The sequence below is a fragment of the Actinia tenebrosa genome, unplaced genomic scaffold (genome assembly GCF_029948245.1).
Source record: "Actinia tenebrosa isolate PJP-AT-01 unplaced genomic scaffold, QUT_ActTen_1.0 PGA_scaffold4__44_contigs__length_22323623, whole genome shotgun sequence".
NCBI classification, from domain to species: domain Eukaryota; kingdom Metazoa; phylum Cnidaria; class Anthozoa; order Actiniaria; family Actiniidae; genus Actinia; species Actinia tenebrosa.
In genome coordinates, this window is record NW_028292581.1 from 22,121,006 (window position 1) to 22,141,175 (window position 20,170).

At 37.2% G+C, this 20,170-nt stretch overlaps 2 protein-coding genes and 1 non-coding gene across 6 annotated transcripts in view; 1 reads left to right on the top strand and 2 right to left on the bottom strand.

Annotated features, from left to right (window-relative positions):
• Positions 1-968: 968 nt before the first annotated feature.
• On the bottom strand, positions 969-14,292 carry LOC116298460 (uncharacterized). 2 transcript variants are annotated; one of them, XM_031706947.2, is made up of 13 exons: positions 14,146-14,292; positions 11,289-12,298; positions 9,248-9,397; positions 8,498-8,693; positions 8,253-8,334; positions 7,981-8,152; positions 7,475-7,613; positions 6,611-6,782; positions 5,616-5,881; positions 5,087-5,187; positions 3,906-4,259; positions 2,543-2,918; positions 969-1,533 (listed from the first exon to the last, which is right to left on the bottom strand). In XM_031706947.2, the coding sequence occupies exons 2-13, from the start codon at positions 12,216-12,218 to the stop codon at positions 1,220-1,222; spliced, it is 3,252 nt and encodes a 1,083-aa protein (XP_031562807.1). In that variant the 5' UTR covers positions 12,219-12,298; positions 14,146-14,292; the 3' UTR covers positions 969-1,219. The 2 variants fall into 2 exon arrangements, with proteins under 2 accessions (XP_031562807.1, XP_031562806.1); XM_031706946.2 differs by lacking the exons at positions 11,289-12,298; positions 14,146-14,292 and adding an exon at positions 9,809-10,958.
• On the bottom strand, positions 2,033-2,104 carry Trnah-gug (transfer RNA histidin (anticodon GUG)). Its single transcript has one exon. It is a non-coding gene; the product is annotated as a tRNA-His (tRNA).
• A 1,689-nt stretch (positions 14,293-15,981) lies between the features above and the next one.
• The window catches only part of LOC116298452 (dorsal-ventral patterning tolloid-like protein 1), a 16,376-nt gene continuing 12,187 nt past the window's right edge, over positions 15,982-20,170 (top strand). For 2 of the 3 annotated variants that reach the window (XM_031706930.2, XM_031706931.2), the window contains exons 1-2: positions 15,983-16,235; positions 19,076-19,153. In XM_031706930.2, the coding sequence (XP_031562790.2) occupies positions 16,184-16,235; positions 19,076-19,153 (130 nt within the window). In that variant the 5' untranslated portion in view covers positions 15,983-16,183. Of the gene's footprint in view, positions 16,236-19,075; positions 19,154-20,170 lie in introns of all 3 variants that reach the window. The other variant, XM_031706932.2, reaches the window with a different exon arrangement.

Consider the following 20,170-nt stretch of genomic DNA (forward strand, 5'->3'; position numbering starts at 1 on the left):
CTCTGGGAATGGCTGGGTAGATCAATTTGCATTAAAGGTCCTGGAAACTAAGTAAAACTCGCGGAGTCGGGTAATGGGCGTGGTTCAGGAGGAGGGAGGTTGGGTCTTGTTCCCATAAACCTGTGCTATGATTACGTCAATCAAGGCCTTATGCACAACCGAGTGGGAAGAAGTTAGGTGAAGTGATGATTATACCATATTTGTACTATTAGATATCGTTTGAGGAATAAAAATTGGACTGTAAAATTCTTTACTTCACGATCCTTTGTTTTGCGGAAGTTAAGTTGGATACACCTTCACTTACCGTGGGTTCCATAAAGGCACTTTCGCTCCAGTTCCTCCCGGTCGTAGTTTTTGTTATTGCAACATTCTCGTTCCCAAATCCTACTCATTAGCCAAGATTTTCGTTATGTTTAGGCTCTGGGTACGAGAATGTCATCAAGACATACGACCGAGAAGAAGTGGATCGAGAAAGCCTCTGAACCTAGGTTAGGTGGTTTAATATTCGCAGTCAAGTTCCTTCCCTTACATGGCTGATGGTACAAAAATTATCCAAATGATATTTGAAAAAAGAAGGGTCACAAAACAAAGAATTTCACAGTCAAAGTAAAGTTTGAATATAGGGTGGTTTTAAGTTATGCTATAAGGTACGGTAAGCATATTTTAGAATGATTCAATTATTTTTATGTAAGTCTATTTTAATTATGATTTATCTATCTTTTGTATTAATTAATGTTACAATCTTTTTATTTTGGTTTTACACCTGAATTATCGACCACCTTAACTGAGTTTGACTGACTTTGATCAGAAGTGCAAATAAAAGAAAAGAAAAGAAAGAGAAAAGAAAAGAAAGAGAAAAGAAAAGAAAGAGAAAGCCGGACAAGTACATAACAAAGCAAAAAAAACAAAAAAACAAAAACAAAAACAAAAAAAAACAAAAACAAAAACAAAAACAAAAACAAAAAAAAGAAAAGAAAGAAACAAAGCAAAACCTAAAAACGAAAGCAAAAAACAACAAAAACAAAAAGTACGCGTATCCTTTCTTTGACCAATCAGAGAGAGTAAAGATACAAACTATCCAATCACAATGATGTATTCATACATGACAGTAACCTTAGTAGTTATATGGATACTTCTCTCTATCTTGGTCGAAGCTGGAAATGTGGTCGAATACCTAGTGGTCGTAAATAAAGGTGAGTTCCCACGAGAAGACAGTTGTTTAGGATGTAGGCATATTGTGCTTTTCGGTGATACGAACAGTGCCAGCAAGAGGCCCATTAGTTTTGAATTTCCATACAACTTGGCCATCTTCAGAGCGGAAAGCATAAATATACCCGTCAATTCCTCCCACGTAAAGGACGCCATCTTTTGACATCTTTGGAGTGGAGTATATTGGGTGGCTCATCTCTGTCTTGTACCTCCATACAAGTTGACCGTTAGATTGGTTTAATGCTAAGATTTCACCGATACCAGAGCCGATGTACACCAAGCCGTTTGGAGCAGGGAATGGAGACGAGAAGTATTCACCCTTGGCTGCGAAAAAAATATTTTTTTTGCATCAATTTTCACTGTAAAAAGAATTTCTTTCAAAAACTCAAAGTTTAACGTTAAAATTCTTAGTAATTAAAAAGAGAAAATATATAGATTTGAAATTTCATGCATAAATAATAACTTCCTTCATAAAAGTTTTCGATTGGGCTTTTGATTGGGCTTCCTGTGGTTGATAGGGAACGTAGAAGAAAATCGCCAATTTTTTTTTTTCATTAAAAAATAATAAAAAAGCGGTTTTAGCTTTAAAAATATCTTTAACTACCATTAGATTTTAACTTGCAAGTATTTGGTAACGTTTCCAAAGTAGAAAATGGTAAAAAAGCTCAGATACAAAACTATGAATACATTATCGATAACTTTATGCAAACAATTTAGAAGACCAATTTCTCGAAAAGGCCCGAAAAAAATTTTTTTGGCTAAAATAAGTTGTAAAATTGAGAAACTAGTGTTAATAAAAAAAACTAGCAAAAGAAAAAAATTTTGCCGTGACCAGGATTCGAACCTGGGTTATTGCGGCCACAACGCAATGTCCTAACCTCTAGACGATCACGGCTGTATGCCACCACCCTGCGTGGTTAAAACGATCGTACGATTTATTGATGTCTATAGAAATGTTAATTACATCGGTTCAACTAACTTCCGGTTTCACGAAGTAAATAAAGAACAAACTTCGTCTTTCTGGTATACCTATTTTTCTATGATAACAGGTAATATGATGATTTGGTCGACATTTTGGTTGCAATATCTTCAAATTCCCGCTAAAATAAAGGGTTGTTTTTGAAAAGAAAAAGGAAACTCTGTTGCAGCTTACTGATAAATTTCACTTATAATAAGATATAAAGAGGAAGGAAAGAAAATAAATGGCAAAAAAATAAATAGATAGATAGTACAAAACGAAGACTCTTTTTACACGCAAGTTTACCCTGAAGAATTCTTTAAAGTTTGCAAAAATAATTGTAGAAAGTGCTAGAAAACAACTGGTTTCACTCACATTGATATTTCCACACACGTTTTCCATTTTTCGTGCTCACTGCAAAGACATTCCCTTCAGTAGAAGCAACATACATCGTTTGGGTACTTTTACTAAGGACAGGAGAAGATTGAAAGGATCCATCTCCTTCAAAAACCCACGCTATCTTCCCAGTTTCCGAGTCAAATGCGTAGCAATTGGCATCAAAAGAGCAGACAAACATGACACTTTCGTCTTCGTTGAGAGCTGGAGAGGAGAATACTGGTCCTTGAGTTTTTAGATCCCATACGGATTCGCCTGTTTCTCCTTTTAAAGCGAAGATGTTAGACGTTGTATCCGTCATAGAGCCGACAAAGACGACGCGGCCACCATCTTTTAGAGCTGGCGAAGACCAGATCTTGGCAAAGAAGCAAAAAGATATTACAAACTACTTCTGTAAAATACATTTTAAATTAATTTTCTTTCACAAAAACGGAAAATATAATGAGAAAATAAACTAAAATGACAAGCAATTAGACGCAATGGAATGAAAACAAGAAAGTTACTATGTTTTTAAGGCCTTAAAACAAGCTGGAAGAACGTGCATGACAGAGAAGAAATGCAAAGAAATGACTGGTAGTCCTTGTTTGCCTCATTGGGAGGAACCCTCTCCCGTTTAAAGGTGGGGCGGGGGGCAGAAGAGTGATTGGCTTCCACGCATGCGCTTAAGGTGGCTGCCTACTTTTGAACGTTCGATTTGAGCCCACGATGTGCGCGTGCTCAAAAACCGCTGAAAAATCTACAATGATCTTATTGAAGAACCATACGCGTTTGAGCTTCAACAGGGCAAAACCCTCAAGTTTTTCACGGGACTCTATATTTTTTGATAGCTCATTCGAAAAATCCCCTAAAAATCTAGGTTATATCAACATTTTAGGAAAAGCTTAAATCAGGAACACGTGAAAAAATAGATTTTTGTAGGGTTTTTTGTTCGACTTTATGAGATTTTTTAAGAGCACCGAAACTACAAAATATGACAAATCAATGTATCTCTTTGTCTTTTCGTCGAAAATATCCATGTATTATTGTAGAATGATTGACTAGCCTTCATTCGTACAATCATATAGTCTGCAAATAACTATTATCTTATTAATCTTAATTTTTTTCTAATCACTTCCGGTGGCGCACTTTTTACTCCAAAAGCTCGTGCGAAGGCTTCCATTAAATGCTGATTATCTCGAAAACGAGCTCGGGACACCCTATTTTTCTTTCCAGATTTGGAATCAGCATTAAATTTCAATTCGGAAAATCGTAGTTTTAAAAAAAGCTTAAATCAATTTCCAAAAGTAGGCAGTCACCTTAAGATAAAAATATTCCAGCCAAAATATGGCCCATACTGACTAACCTGATCGCCCAAGTGTTTTTTCCATTTCAAAGACCCGTCTTTATTGACTGCATACATATCACCATCCAGACTCCCCACATACAGCGTACCATCAGTACCAACACCGGTAGAAGATACAACAGCGCCCTCTGTCTTAAACTTCCATAACAAAGTCCCGTCTAATCGATCAAATGCACGGATATAATGATCATCTGTACCACAGTACACCACTGACTCGTCAGGACTGAAGGCGCAGCGCGATCCACCATCTTCAGCGGTGCCATATTTCCACATCAATTCTCCTGTCTTCGCATCCAAAGCATAAATGTATTGGTCGTCAGAACTGACGTAAATGGTTGCGTCTTCGGGATTCACCTGAGCACAGTGCAATACCATTAGTATCTATTATGTGATATTAAATACTAATTGCCCTATTTCACTATGACGTCACATCAAAACAATCTATTGTTTAAACGCAAAGGATCATGGTCGTCGTCGGGGGTCAAATCAACGCCAACTCACCGAAAATTGTTCTGAAACCTGTATCAATTCACGAAGAGAAGTAGAATAGCCAGCAAACGCTCAGAATATTTTTTAGTACATATTAACACATATTATATCTGAAAACCAGGCCAATTTAGATTAAACTGTTTCGCTAGGAGCAAATTTTGTTGAATTTTCTTTGGATTTGGCGATTCCAGCCCCTACATAAACAAGCAGTGACGTCATAGTGAAATAGGACAATTATTAGATACTAGATACGGCTTATCATGTTCTATCTATAAGAGTGGAATTTTAAAAGTAGCGCCCGATCAAAAAACTATCAAATAGGATGAATCCAAAGGTTTTTACAACCAAACTAACAGCGAGAAAATATATTTGGTACCCACTTATGTGTGAGTGAAGAAAAAAAGTGTCCCCAATTTGAATGAACGCGCTAGAACGACTAGTCAGTTAAATAAAAAGATTTAATATATTATTTATATTTTCATTCATTTAATATTATATCGAGTCGAGAGCCGCTCTTAGTAAGGAATTATTACTTGGGGGAGTAAGGATTATGAGGGATTATTTGGACTTAAATACAGATTTAACTAAATTAAGGTTTGAAGAGTTTCAGGACCCTTTGAGAACGTACGAAAGAAAGATAAAACGACACTCACAAACAAACTAGACCAAAACTAAAAAAGCAGGTAACAAACCTTTTTTCTCAGATCCAGTTTATCAATGATGTCTTTGTTACGAACGGGCTTTTTGAGTTCAGGTTCTTGTTTTTCTGTGGTTTCTTCTTGTACTTCTGATTCTAATAAACACATATAACCATTAATAACCAGGGACGTCTGAGCGTTTTTTTTAACTGGAGGGCTACAATTCAGATTATATATAAGTGATATAAAACGTGCAAGAAAATGTCCAAGTTTAGGGTAGAAAGATGTGGGGATATAGCCCCCTAGCCTTCCCCGTCTCCGACGCCTCTGATAACAATGCGAGCAAAGATGACGAGCATCGCTGACGTTATCTTAGACTTGCCCCAAGTCGTCCTCTCTTGTCTCCCGTAAGAGTATTTTATTCGAGAGAAGGGAGAATTTGTTAAGCGCAGGGAGCGACCGACGAAGCCGCGAGAAGTCAACTTGTTTTACTTGCAGAGAATTCATTTGCGTTACTCGCCATTTCTGTCGCACGCCAGTATAAACACAGAGGGAAGCAGCGAAAGGATATCTTATCTCGTACCTTGCTCTTCCTCAAACTTGCCATCAAGTTTCTCAAAATATTCCTTGTCCTTATCACTGAGAAAGATTTGATGGAGATGAAAGTTTGTTTCAATGTGGTTTGGGTTTCTTGACTGAGGTATAACGATGACGTCACTCTCCAGGGCCCACTTCAAGACGACCTGAGCAGGCGAGGCATCATAGGACTGCGCGATATGTTTGATCCCTTCGTCTGTTAACACAGGGTTTACATCAAAGCCTTCACGTACGTACATATTTCCAAGGGTACTGCAAAATAACGCCAGAATAAAGTTTTACTGTGCGTATACTCCAACCGGGACTACTTTGATAAACTAGTATTATTAACCAATCATATTGCGACATCTAGTTCAATATTTTTGACCAGCCAATCAGATAGCATATCGATACAATGAGAACGTGAGAACGCGATAATCTGATTGGCTAACACTGTTATCAGTTCAATCTCTGTCTAGTTTACTGTTATCTGATAGGTCAGTTTTATTCAAATGGTCCTGGTTGGTGTGTCCGCAAAGTAAGGGAAGTTGCGTTTTTTATTGGGAGGGGGAGGGAGGGGGGGGGGGTTGGGTAATTCGTAATAAACTTTAAAAAATGATTGTAGCCCTCCCCCTTTCACTCAGTAAGAAATTCATGACCCTCCTATTACAGCACAACAATTAAAAGTATGACCACATTTAATGTATTCGCATAATTCTATGCACGAGTTCTGTACGTTAAACCGACACATTTCGATGCAAAGCTAGCGGGTTTTACTAAATAAGTAAAATTTCGTGATTTTGATTGATTTTCTTTCTTCCCGCCCTCTCTCCAACTTTCCTTCTCTTCCTTCCTCCATCCTTCTTCAGCTCCTGCCTCCACTTCTTCCCTTCCTCCCTCCCTCCCTCCCTGCCTTCATCTCTCCCTCCCTTCCTGCCTTCCTGCCTTCCTCCCTCCCTCCCTTCTACATTTCATATTCTAGATTAGTCAGTAGTGACAGACCTGAATCCCATGTACTTGATGTTGTTTTCCTGGCAATATTTCCTGGTTTGTTTGTCGTGGTAGAATGGAGTGAAGAAGTTCTGGACAACGGCTGGTGGTATGGTTGCTATCTCCATTAGTTCTTTTAGATCTTTAACATAAAAGTTAGACACTCCGATACTACGTACTTTACCTAGCAGAAGAATAAAGAACAGTGTTATGATGCTGATGATATATTGATGCAGATAATGATACATGATAATGATGATGATTTATGACGATGATACATGATGATGATGATGCATGATGGCGATGGTACATGAAGATAATGAAAGAGTGATGATAATGTTGATGATATATGATGTTGGCGGTGACGATGATGATGGTGATGATGATGATGGTGATGACGGTGATGATGGTGATGATGATGATGATGATGATGATGGTGATGATGGTGATGATGATGATGATGGCGATGATGTTGGTGATGAAGGTGATTGTGATGATGCTGATGATGATGATGGTGATGATAAAGATGATGGTGATGATGGTGATGATGATGATGGTGATGATGACGGCGGTGACGGTGATGATGGTGATGGTGATGATGGTGAGATTATGATGGTGATGATGATGATGTTAATGATGATGATAGTGGTGATGGTGATAATGATCATGATGATCATGATAGTGATGCTGAATGATTACTAAATAATAATAAATAATAACTCATGATGATAATGACTATGATAATGATACACGATTAATCATCAATAAAATATAACCCAAAACCAAGAATGATGCTGATTCCCAAAAGGATACAAATGGATCATCAATACGACGATAGTAAACATTCATGGGTACTGACCAAAGCTCATTCCTTACCTTTCTTAACCAATTCCTCTAGACCCTTCCAGCAGTCTCTCCATGTGCCTCGTGGATATCCTTCAGGACATGAAAATGGACCATCGTCTTCCTTCTCACAATCGGGAGCGTGTATTAACATCAAGTCTACGTATGAAGTCTGAAGGAGAAGCAACAGAAGGAGATTTGATTCAACACAGGTGTGGACGAAGCTATAGAGCGCGCAGCAGCCACGCCAATCACATTGCACGAGAATTTAATCTCTATTCAAACAAATACCCGAAACACGGCACAAACACAGCACGAACACGGTACGAACACGGCACGAACAAGGCACGAACACAGCACGAACACGGCACGAACACGGCACGAACACGGCACGAACATGGCACGAACATGGCACGAACACGATCACCACCAAGGTCACGGCACAAACACGATCGATCACACTGCACGAGAAAAAACAGCCGTTCAAAATCACCACACACACCACCCGTGCTTTAATTTTAAGGAAATAATTTTGTTACCTGTAGCTTTTCCAGCGTTTGGTCAACAGATGCGATGGTATCTTCATATCCCATGTTTCTTGGAACCACCTTAGATACCAGGAAAACTTCCTCTCTTGGGATACCACTTGCTTTTAGAGCACAACCAACAGCAGTCTCGTTATAGCCATCCACTTGAGCTGTATCTATCAACCTGGGCGATAATATTATAATTCATTTATGTCCATCCATCAAACGTATCCTACCTCCCTCCCTCCCACCCCCTCTCCATCCATCCACCCATCCATCCATACCTGTAACCAGTGTTGAGAGCCACCAAAGTAGCAGCTTCACTTTCCTTCAAGAGGCCAGCCGTACCAAAACCTTTGATTGGCACTACAGAAGATAACGACAAGAAAATTTATATTAGGCAAGTATTTTTGTACAACTTAGATCAGCCCAGAGGTTGTTTCAGGGGTCAATCTTAAAATCCTAAAATATTAAGGTTTTTGAAAGTAAGGAGGACAGTTTGTCGAATTTTCTAGTGAATACTACTCACTCTTATATCCACTATTCAATGTAACAGTCCAGCTCTCTGGGTCAGGGATCTTTGGCAGTTCTACATCGCCATTCTCCTTTGGCCAAAATACCTCAGATATTGGACGGTTTTGAGAGACACAATCAATTGTTTCAGGAGCTTTATTTACGCATTCTCCATATTGTTCAATGAATTTCACAGGGTCCATTGTTTCACTCTAAAAGAGTTTATAAAAAAGGGAATAATACTCAAGAAAATGACACATGGCCTGAAATGGAAAAACTGAAAAGCATTCCTAGTAAAGAAAGAAGTGATACTCAAGGGAATAACACATGGCTTGAGATAAAAAAAACTGTGATAAAGTCTAAGTGCTTGGAAAATACAAGCATACATACAGTCAATATAATTAATGTTATCCACCAAAAAAAGACATTTACACGTTTACAAATTTACACATTTAGACATTTAGACTAAAGTGAGCCTGAACTTTAAATGTAAAATTCAACTCGTGAATCAAAAATCCAGAATGCCCCGACCATTTAGTGAGCATTTAAGATGGAGAATTGTATTTCAGCATTTGCTTTATGCCAGAACATTCAAGGAAACGTGATATTTTTTTAGTCTAAATGTCTAAATGTGTAAATGTGTAAATGTCTTTTTTCGGTGGACAACCTTAATGACATTGACTGTATATAGAAAAGCATACATATAGCTTTAAAATGCAAAAAAAAAAAAAAAAAAAAAAAAATGCAAACATTGTTTTTGCACCACCTCTATTTCTTCTGCATTGGTTTCTTGGTTGGGGTCACTCTTAAAAATGCCAAACCAAAGGGAGATGGCAATGTTGGGTGACTCGAAAGATCTGACATGATGCCACCAAGTCTGAGGGATGTAAAGAATGTCTCCAGCGTGGATTGTAACCTGAAATAAAAATCATTTTTGTATAAGAATGCATAGCTCTTGGTTTTTCTACGTTATAACCTCCTTTTTTCACAAGGGTAGCACTTAATAGCCAGTGGCTAATAAACCTGTGTCCCTCATTCCATGATCGAATTGGAATTTAGGAGTTGATTTTTGCAGTGTAAGGAAAACCGGAGAACCCAGAAAACCCTCAAAGCACAGGAGAGAATTACCAACAAACAACTCTAATCATATACAACACCAAACCTGGCGGGACTTGAACTCGGGTCGCATTGATAAGAGACGAGCGCTCACACCGCTATGCCACCCGTGCTTCCCTAAAAGGAATTAAAGACCCATTATCACCCATAAATTACTCATTATTAAACATAGTATTCTTTGATATAACTTAAATAGACCACTGTGATATACCTTGTAGAATGTCATGTTTGCAAGTTGAGGAAAGGCAAGTAAATCAACAGCTTCAGGATCCAAAGCTGCTAATCCAGTATAAAATCTATCCTTCTGTTTCGAAAGATTACGAACAAGATATTCAGAGTTCTCATAATGAACAAGAAGAACTTCCTTCTTGCCTGAGAAAACTGTTAAAAGATTTTCATATCCATCTTGGTGTAAACTTGAACTGGTTCCACCACTGCTGTACAGTAAATGAATGCTTTGGATACCTGGCAATAATTCTTGACATTGAAGACAAGGTGGGACAACAATATCTTGTGTCATTGCTGAATGTGGAATAGGTGAGTCTAGGTATACTTCCTCTTTTTTATATATTTCAAAGAATTCTGACAAAGACATAGTTTTTTTAACAGGAGGCATGTTTTCGTATTTTTTTGTAAATTCGACATCATGTTGTTCATCGCCATATTTCATTTTAAGGTACGTCTGGTTGGACCAATGAAGATAGGCTGGCCATTTTTTTGCTCCTCCTCTAAAGACCACAGGGGTGCGTTTCCTTATAAAATGTTGATAAAAGTCTTTTCCATTCAAAACATAATCTAACTCTTCCACAAAATCCTCAATTATTGGAGCTCCATGCTCTCCCAGCTTTTTCAAGTGTCCTGTCGGAGGCTTTTTTGGTGTTGTTTCAGCTGAATGAACTTCTCTCTGTGGCGTACTATCTTCAATGGGTTCGTAATTACTTTTTGAGTTATCTGCAGTTGACTGGCCCCGACCTTGTTCTTGTTGTGTGTCATCTCGTGAACTCTCGGATTTACTTCGCAAGACTTTGTCTTCTTTACTCTTATTATCTTTTCTAGTGAAGTTGCTTATAAGGTTATCGTTTAGCAAGAAGTATGCAATCAAAGCTAAACCAGCTACAGTTATAGCTATGGTAAAATAAGCTGACTTTGCCATCAAGACACAATAAAAAGGAGAAAAAGTTGACCTCTCAATCACTACTAATTTAACCGTCAACGGAGTAGAAATTACCAAAATTTACAAGTTTTTGTTAAAAGAATACTCATTTCATTTTAAAGATAGATATTTCGTGAGGAATTAATGACTTTCAAGTTCAATATACTGAGAAATGTCCTTCGGAATAATCGACATTTGTTGTCTGATCAACAGGTCGCGGCAGTTAACAGCAGGCGTTACTTATGAAGAAAGACAGATACTGAGAACTAAACTAAAGGACGACTTTGTAGGGGAGGGTAGGAAAATTTTTGTCACCAAATTAAGGTATCAAAGACATTTATTATTCCGTTAATTTTCCAAATGAAAAAATAATAATAATAATGATAAAAAGGTCTTGTTTGAATATGTATATATCAAATAACTATTCATAATATTGCTCACACAGATAATCCCTTTTCTTTTATGAAAATATCGCAAGAATTTTTCAGTAAACATCAAAATATCTGAATAAATATATTAAAGAATGATGGTTACTAACCTTATGAAAGGGAACTTCTGCTAGTTTAGGGTATTTGATGAGATCAACAGCCTCAGGGTCGATGGGTGCTTCGATATTCACTGTGGTGTAGTTGCGATTATAGAAAGAATCAGCATAAGAATAGTTCGCTACCAGGATTTCTTTTGTACCTGATATCACACTTAAAAGATTCTCGTAGCCATCGTAGTGTAGACTAGAGCTGGTATTTCCATTGCTAAACAGTAAATGAGTGCTTGATATACCCTCACTAATTTCATTGCACTGAAGACAGTATGGAACAAGAATGTCCCTTGTCATTTTACTTTGAGGGAATGGACAATCTAAATACACGTTTTCTTTTTTATAGATGTCGAGGTATTCGTTCAAAGTCATCGTCTTTTTAATCGGTAAAATGGTCTCGTATTTTTTTGTTAATTGAACATCAAATATAACATCTCCGTAATTCTCTCGAAGGTAAGTTTCGTTCGCCCAGTGCTTGACAGCTGGCCAATGACTGATAGCACCCCTCATAATCAAAGGCTTTCTTTTTCTAGCGAAATGGGTATAAAAATCTTTCCCATTGGGGACGAAGTCAACCTCTTCAATCTCACCGGTAATAATAGGAGACCCGTGTTCACCTAAGTATTTTAAATGCCCTTTAGGTATTTCAGGCTCTTCATTGTCCTTTTTATCGGCTTTTGAGTCTTGTTTTGAGGTTTGTTTATCGCGAAGTTTTTCATCTTTTAAGGCTCTCTTCCCATCTTTAGTGTCTGGTGATTCTTGGCGATCTTGTGGTCTTTCTTGTGGTGGATCAATGACAGGCTTTTTTCCTGTTTCTTGATCGGTTTTCTGCCTTGATAAATCATCAAGTTCTCTTACGTTGTAAAGCAAAAACAAAGCCACGGCAATTCCTCCTACAACAATGGCGGCAGCAAAATACCATTTCGCCATTTTTCCCGTCTTTGTCTTTCTAGACCTTTTATATTCCTGGCTGCGATTTTATAATCTACACGTCTTAGTCTTTGAACAACCTTCAAAGGAAAGACAGCGAGTTACTAAATATTCAATTTTTAAAATCCTATGAAAGTCTGCTATTCGCTAAGGGACAGCTGATATGCTAATTTTTGTTCGCATCAATGAAACAAGGCTGTACTACTGTGAATGAATAAAGCCCACATCAAAAATAGCTTTCGAACTCATTAAAGAATTCAATCAGTCACTCTTTTTCCTCTGTAATTAACCTCACCTAAAGCAAACGCGCTCGTAGCAGAGAAAAAGTTTATAATTTATTTTTTATTTTGAAAATATGAAACATGCTTAACGTTTATCATTCTATATTTAAAGAAATCGTGTCTTTAATTGTTTTACGTATTTTTTTCTTTAAAAATATAAAACTATAAATTAAATTTTTTTATCAATTTCATTTGATTGTATTCTTTATAAGTATTCTGGCACATAAGACTAGGTAATAGGCATTAAAATTGATACGGTTGTCAAAGGAAAAGTTACAATTTTTCCTCATTGAAAGATACGTATACGAATCTGACTATGTAATGGCTTCCACTCCTAAGTTTAACCAAACAAGAAGAAGAGAAACCACGTTATCCAATCAGAGTGCTTGGATTCGGAAGCCAATTCAAGGTTGGTACGTTTCCGTTGCTCTCAGAGGAAAACCATTTAGCGACAAAATACCAATATGCTCGTTCTGAATAATTTGATAACCTTTCGTGTCCATGGTCATATAGTATTGTTATATCTCTAATAATCATTACAGGGGCAATATATCCATAGGGCATACTGTTAAAATTACAAAATACTACTGTGGTTGCCATGAAGTTTCCCAAGTTTTAATTTTCTCAATTGTTCTAACCTAATGCTTTGAAAGTGATTCAAAGTGTTCGTTATTTCAATATAGTTTTTATGAAATAGCCATTTACGAACTATATTTTTTTCTATAACTAACGAACTAGAGTACCTAAAAAAATGAAACAAGGCTCGTGATGATTTTGTTGCGCGCGCATGTTGCATACCAAGTCCTCAAAAATCCTGGCCGACAATATTTTAAGGCGACATGAAAAATAGTCGTAAAAAACATTAGTATATCATTAAACTTTAATCCATTCAAGCAAAAGTTTGATGATAAAAGCTGGGAAATTTGATTTTTCTCTGATAAAAGTCATAATGCCTGCATGCTGAGGAGAGCTACTAAACTAAAGTAGAACATGAATAGATGCACCGTGTTGCGGTTTTCAGTTCGTGTTCAAGCAGGCATAGCAGATATAGAATAATGATAGCCTTGATAAAGCCCAACCATTTCAAATCAAGCTTGTCTGTTCTTCATGGCGACATTAAAGAACTGAGACCGTTTAGCAACGAGGATTTGGTGCACAGCAGAAATGAACTGAAAAATCCATTCGTTTGAGTGTTGGTTGTCTTCCATTCTACCGAGACTTCTGATATAGCTATTTCACTGTAATTCTAATTGGCAATGATAAAGAGTTCCCCAACCAAGCGTATTTTTTGGTAAGACAGCATGAGTTTGTTATCGAAGAGGACGGATTTGGTTGATTCATTCTCCTGAAAGTAGTTCTCTAAGCTGAGTAAGCCATGGCGAACTACTTTTCTAGGTATTTTGCTAGATCTTTTGATGCTAGTATCAATAGCTGTCTCTACCTTCTTGCTAGGATTGCTCATTGTTTTCAGTTATATTCCATGCTGTTTCGGGTATATTTTCTAATGCCATCTGCACTGTCTTATTTGTACTTAAGCTACCAAAGGCTAATTAACTAAAATCACTAATAATTCGATATAAAACGAGTGTAGGTTTGAATACTTAGTACTGAGTTGTACGGTCTACACTAGCCTTTCCTGTACTTACCTCAGTGGAGTTGAAATACGTTGTTGTCACTGAAACATGTAATTGTTTTATTACGAGACTGGTCTTCGTATGATAACGAGCGCTTATCAACTCCATCTATCATACATCGAGACTTGCTTAATTGCATATATGCCGCGCCATATAGAATATAAATCTCTTTCTCTTAGAGTGAACTTGACAAGCACTGCATGTTTGAATTAATGAAGCTTTAAATTATTAATAGATTAATAATAGTCTAATAAAAGTTTGATTGTCGTAATTAACAGGCACTAGAATATTATTGGTATTTGATTATTTGATTATGAGTGCAGTCAAGCAATTACCACTTATAGAATATTATGAATAGTCATCATACCCAACCGTACCCTCCCTGGGGTGTCAGGGGTCCTCTCGCTTCAGTACGTTTTCGGCCCGAAATGGGGCCGAGAGAAATTATGACCGAGAAGCACTGGGGAGACAGAACCAACTAATCACTTACTATTGCGTCGAAAATATAAAATCTTGAGGTCCACAATGCATTGCGCAGCGGACCTCAAGACATTTTGGTCTGCTAGGAAACGACAGTCTCGTTCCGAGAACCTGCGTTCCTCACGATCAAGGGGACAAGGAATGAGGGCAAAGCAATTGTCATCTCACGGTACCCGATTTAGGGGGGAGGGGTGGTGTTACCCGGTACCCACCACCTCTAGAAGGGAAATCTTGGATTTTGTCCCCTCGAAAACTAAAAGCCAAATCACAGAAATGAATGGACTGTCTGTCTACATGTATGCTTAAAAGCATATTTGCGTATAGAAATTGCCACTACAGACTCCCAGTATCGAGCATTTGAACAGGGTTCTGAGGGGGGAGGGGGTATGTACCGGTACCCACCACCTTAATTCATAAAATCGGGTCCCTATTTTGGACCATAGTTTTGACCTCGCCCCTAAAAGAGATTGAGTCAAACCAAAAATTTTGGCAAATGAAAAAACCAATACCGGGCTTTTCCTGGTCAGTGTCGGAGAAACGCGGGCACAGTGAGAGCCAACCGCTGGGGCTCTGGGTACGAGAATGAATAAAAGCATAAGATTGAGCCAACTTGACATGCGCATCCGCAGGACAATATATCATCAGTAAATCTCGTTGCTGATCAGTAGGAAAGCAGGCTCAGGGATCGAGTAGATTGATCATGAGTTGGTTAAACAAGAACCGTGCAATGGAATGGCACGCACGGAAATGATTAAAAGTCAACATCTAGTTGTCAAGTGTTCAATGATATGACGTTGTTGAGTCGTGAAACTGTCCTTGATTTTCCACTGTTATCACGGAATGTCAAGATATTAATCTGTCTTTACTGCGGCATTGACACGAACAAGCATCAGGGAAAAACACGAAATGTCTTCTTAAGTAAAGTTCTGCCTTAGATATGAAAAGTAACTGAAAAAAGATTCCAGTGGTAAAAACAGATCGATATACTTTATAGGGATGTTGTTAACACTGTGTCATCGAACCAAAAATTCATTTTTTGCTTTCAACTATAGATCGTGGTTCAAAAAAAAATTTGGTGGAATCCGTGGACTTTACTTGAGCAAGGTAGTTGAAGGTCACGCATAGTAGTGCCAGTCACGTTTTTTCTGCACATCTCGAGTTTGAAATATCTGAATTATTACTGATAACTGATAGTAGAAAGATATATTACGATCCTGGAAGCAATATATAAAACAATTATAATAAAATAATTAGAACTACTTTATGATTTCGTGCGCACGTGATCAACTGAAACTGCATTCTTAGATGTTCTTCATGACCACAAGTGCGCATGTGCAGAATTGGAAAACGTGAGTCATTTGCATATCTGATTACAAACACAAAGCTGGAGTTTAGATAGGCCAGAACAGGATAGTCGTGGATTTGCTGCACCAAATCCCCCTAATATTCCATGATTATTATATCAAAACAAATATAATAGTGGAAATATTATTCTTCGTCTAGTGTTAGATTTGCTGGAGTATTTCTAATAGTAAAGAGAATTGGCTGTTCTTGATTGATTGCGTCGTGAATGGATTGCATACTAAAGATCGAATCTACTCGTTCTGTGTTCTCAACGTACGGTAAGTCTACATCTTTTCAGATTTTATACGAGCACTAGGCTAAATAAATCAGTGAATGAATCAAATCTAATGAATTATATGCTTGATTCAGTATATTTCACTTTTATCTAAGCTTTTACGAGAGCTTAATACTCCTTTTCATTGTCGAATAATGAGTTGCGTACGTCGAGTCCATAGAGTGGAGGTGCTTCGAATGATACAAGCTTTAACACGATGTTCGCTGGCGAAAAAGCCATAAATTAGATATAAAAAAATGACTGGAAAATTCTTTTTAAACAACAAGATTCATTTGACATCATTTAGAAATTCATAAATATATATGGCGATCGTTTATCCCTCCGATAGGCATCCACCCATTGTAAACAGGGATAACATTGAATGTACTACGATACGTATAATACTTTGTACCCTTTGGACCCATCGGTTTCTATTTTTATAGAGTTTAAAGGGTTTATTTCATGTATTTTTGAGAAACTCCTTATCCACCGTGCGTATTCATTTAAATACTTGCTAGATTACTATGAATTTATTGAATGCATAGCAACTCGAGCACAGCTTAATTTCTTTAAAACCCTTACGTACAAGGTACGTGGGATGAAGATTTTTATACCTGCGAAGATTACCAGCTGATTCTTATTGTATTTACAGTAAGTTATTTTTGCATAAAATACTTATATCGCTGAAAGTGACATATCGTGCTGCAGATTGTTGATTTCATTGTATGTTTCGCATTCAGTAACGTAGTAAGTTTAATTGTTTTGCTACTAGTAATGAGATGTTGTATGTCGTTCTCCGTTTGTAGTACGTTTCGGACCCTAAAGTCCTTAGTGAACGACCCATTTTTAATACTTAATACTCAATACTTTTCATTGTCACAAAATATTACCGACAGTGATCAAGCATTTCATAGAAGCTAATTTTGTTTTGCTAATTAGCACTAAAAAACCCCAAAACATTGTCTACAATTGTTGACAAGCTACGTTGAACTTTAGGTATCGATGGCGCTATTCTTACTTGTTTTTATGGTCTGTCATATATTTTTACCGAATTATATTTACTGAAAGTCGGGAAAAAAAAGAAAGGATTGGAGAGGTAAATCAGGAGAATAAGAGGTTTCGTAATTCGTGGTTCTGTTCGTGAGTTGTCGATAACCATCTGCTCCATTCTCGATTATACTACCATCTACATATTTATTTTAAGAGATAACAAAGCCACCATTAAAACCTGGAAACTTGTTTTTCTGTTACGATTTAACATCATGATACTTGGAGTTTTCTTTCTGCATGGGTAATTTTTTTAGGGACTTTATTTTGGCGAGCTCTTGTTGTTATGACGGAGTACTTCAGGTATTTGATGCATATATATGAAGGTCATGTGATGATACATTTGCATAAAGTAATCCTTGTAGCGTGTTTTGCAATTTCAAACCTCGTATAAATGAATCAAGATCTGATAAAACTCTTTAGAAGTGCTTTTTCATGTTAGGAGATTATTATTGGAAGACTAAGTTTTGCAACTTTGTTATTATTTATGAAAAGTATTGACAGAAAGTCTGGAAAATGACGTCAAATGATTGCAAAGTCTTGCAAGACTACACGTCCACAAAATGTAGAAATCGCATCATTGAAGTCTGAATCTTTTATAATGTACCCTTAAAATTGGGCATTAGTGAGTAATGCATCAAACGAACTCAAAATATTCCAACTATAAACTGCCTCATTGAAGAGTTCATCTTTTTTCTTCAAAATTCGACTAAAAACTATTAATTTTGCTTCATAATTTTCCTCCTTTCTTTCTCTACAATTCCTATATATCATCTTCTTTTTGCATTGTTTTGTAAGCTAAAAATTGGCACAAAAAGACATTTTTTAGATGTCGGAAACCATTAATTTGGACTTTGACCCGTAATATATACTACAATGGATCAGTCTGGTATGAACGAAATGTCAAGAACCCGACTACTAACCCGTTTTGTTTTGGTATATATAATAATGTTATCTTGCGAAATATTAAACTAAATAAAACCTAAACGAATTAACAAACTATTACCATTTGAGGGGTGAGGTTTATTACGATACGTTACCCACCCCTCCCTTTAAAGCTCTAAAAATTTTCTTCATCTTTTTAACAATTTTTTCAGAATTTGATTTTTTCTAAAATAAAAATACAGTACGCAACTGTTAAATGGCTTCCGTGATACAAGCTTCGTGATTGGATGGTTCGTGTTTGTTCGCTTTGTGATTGGTTCAGCTGAGTGGAAGCCATTTAAGAGTCGTGGTTACTGGAAGTTTCAGCTCTTTAAACATTTTTCCTGTGACCTTTTGACTACTCTTTCAAGTGGTTCAAGGAAAGAGCATAAAAAATATCAAACAAATACGGCCTTCATCAAAATAACAAAAAGAAAGAATCTCCGTAAATTTTATGGAACTCTTCAGTCGACATTTACTTTTGAAATTACTCAAACTTAGTTTACTGCTGGCTGAAGTACAGTCACTAAAAGCTTTGAATAGTTTGTACTATGTAGCAATAAATAGTACTATTTACTAGTAAACGATAGAAAACGCCAGAATTTGCATAATTTAGTACCTTTATAGGTTGCACGCTTTCAGTGTTTGTACTCTAGTAATACAATATTAAAGCAATGTTTTTTCCAGATTATCCAGATATAAACTCCTTCAGCAAAGCTGTTTTTCTTTGACAGTCAATTGAGTGCTTTCTCTACTGTTCTGAATTCTAGTTAAAGTTCTCCAAATAAAAACATGTGTGTCTACAGATACGAGGAAATAATTCTAGAATGTTCTGTGTTGGTTATCTTAATTTGTATTTACCTTTTATTGTAGTATTTTTGTTGCTGTTGGTCTTGAGATTGTCTTCTGTTCAGTCACATTCTCTTAATCAGAGTACAGGCCATCTTGCAGGTAATGTAATAGGTCTATTATATGCAGTATGCACTTTGCCATTATTGTAGAGCAGTGTTCGCATGACTATGAAAAGCCCAGTGTCGTAAGCGTGCCGTGCCTGGACCGTGATGTTTTCTAGAATTTTAATTGGCTGATTTTTTTCTCGTGCAATGTGATTGGTCTGACAGTACCGTGACCTTACGTGACGAATTTCGTGACCGTGTCCGCGTCGTGTTAATACCGTGTTCCGGGTATTCTTGGTTTTCATGTGACGTCATACACCTATCAAATGTTATCGTCCGCCATGTTGGTGTCGCACGAGCTAATTAGCATATGTCATATAACAGAGAGATGCATGTGTTTTGAAGCGGAGAATATAAATGTCGCGTGATTTTATTGAAAATACAGAAGATAAAAGTCACGCAGAACCATTATCAAAAGAGCACGATATTCCTAATGTAAGTGATTACGCAAAGAAGTTAGAAAATCACGTGAAATCTCGTTATTTGAAGAAAATATCAGTGGTAAGGATCGATCCAGCTACACTAATCGGCGCCAACTTAGATCCAGAATGTCTACCGCCGATAGAGGCCACAGATCTCCTTTGTTATCTGGTAATGGATACAAGCTTCTATACAAAGGAGCAATTCAAAGCCTTCAAAAGTATGGAAGCTTACAACCAAATGGTTTCGGGTTTTATCACTAGTGTCCAAGGCCAAGTCATCTGCGATAAGTTTGTGGTGATCGGGAAGGTGAGACATTCACAGCGCATGAATGAGCCTCCTCTTCCAGTTTGGATTATTACAAGTAAAGAAGGTACTGTAATATCAGCACACTGCTTAGGCTGTAAGGCAGGACTTTCCGAGACTTGTAGTCATGTTGCAAGTCTTTTATTCTATATTGAAGCTTGGACAAGAATCAATGGTAAGCTAGCATGCACTCAAGTGAAATGCACGTGGTTACTACCGACGTACGTAAGCGAAGTCCCTTACGCGAAAGTCCAGGACATAAATTTCCAGTCAGCTAAGAAGCTAA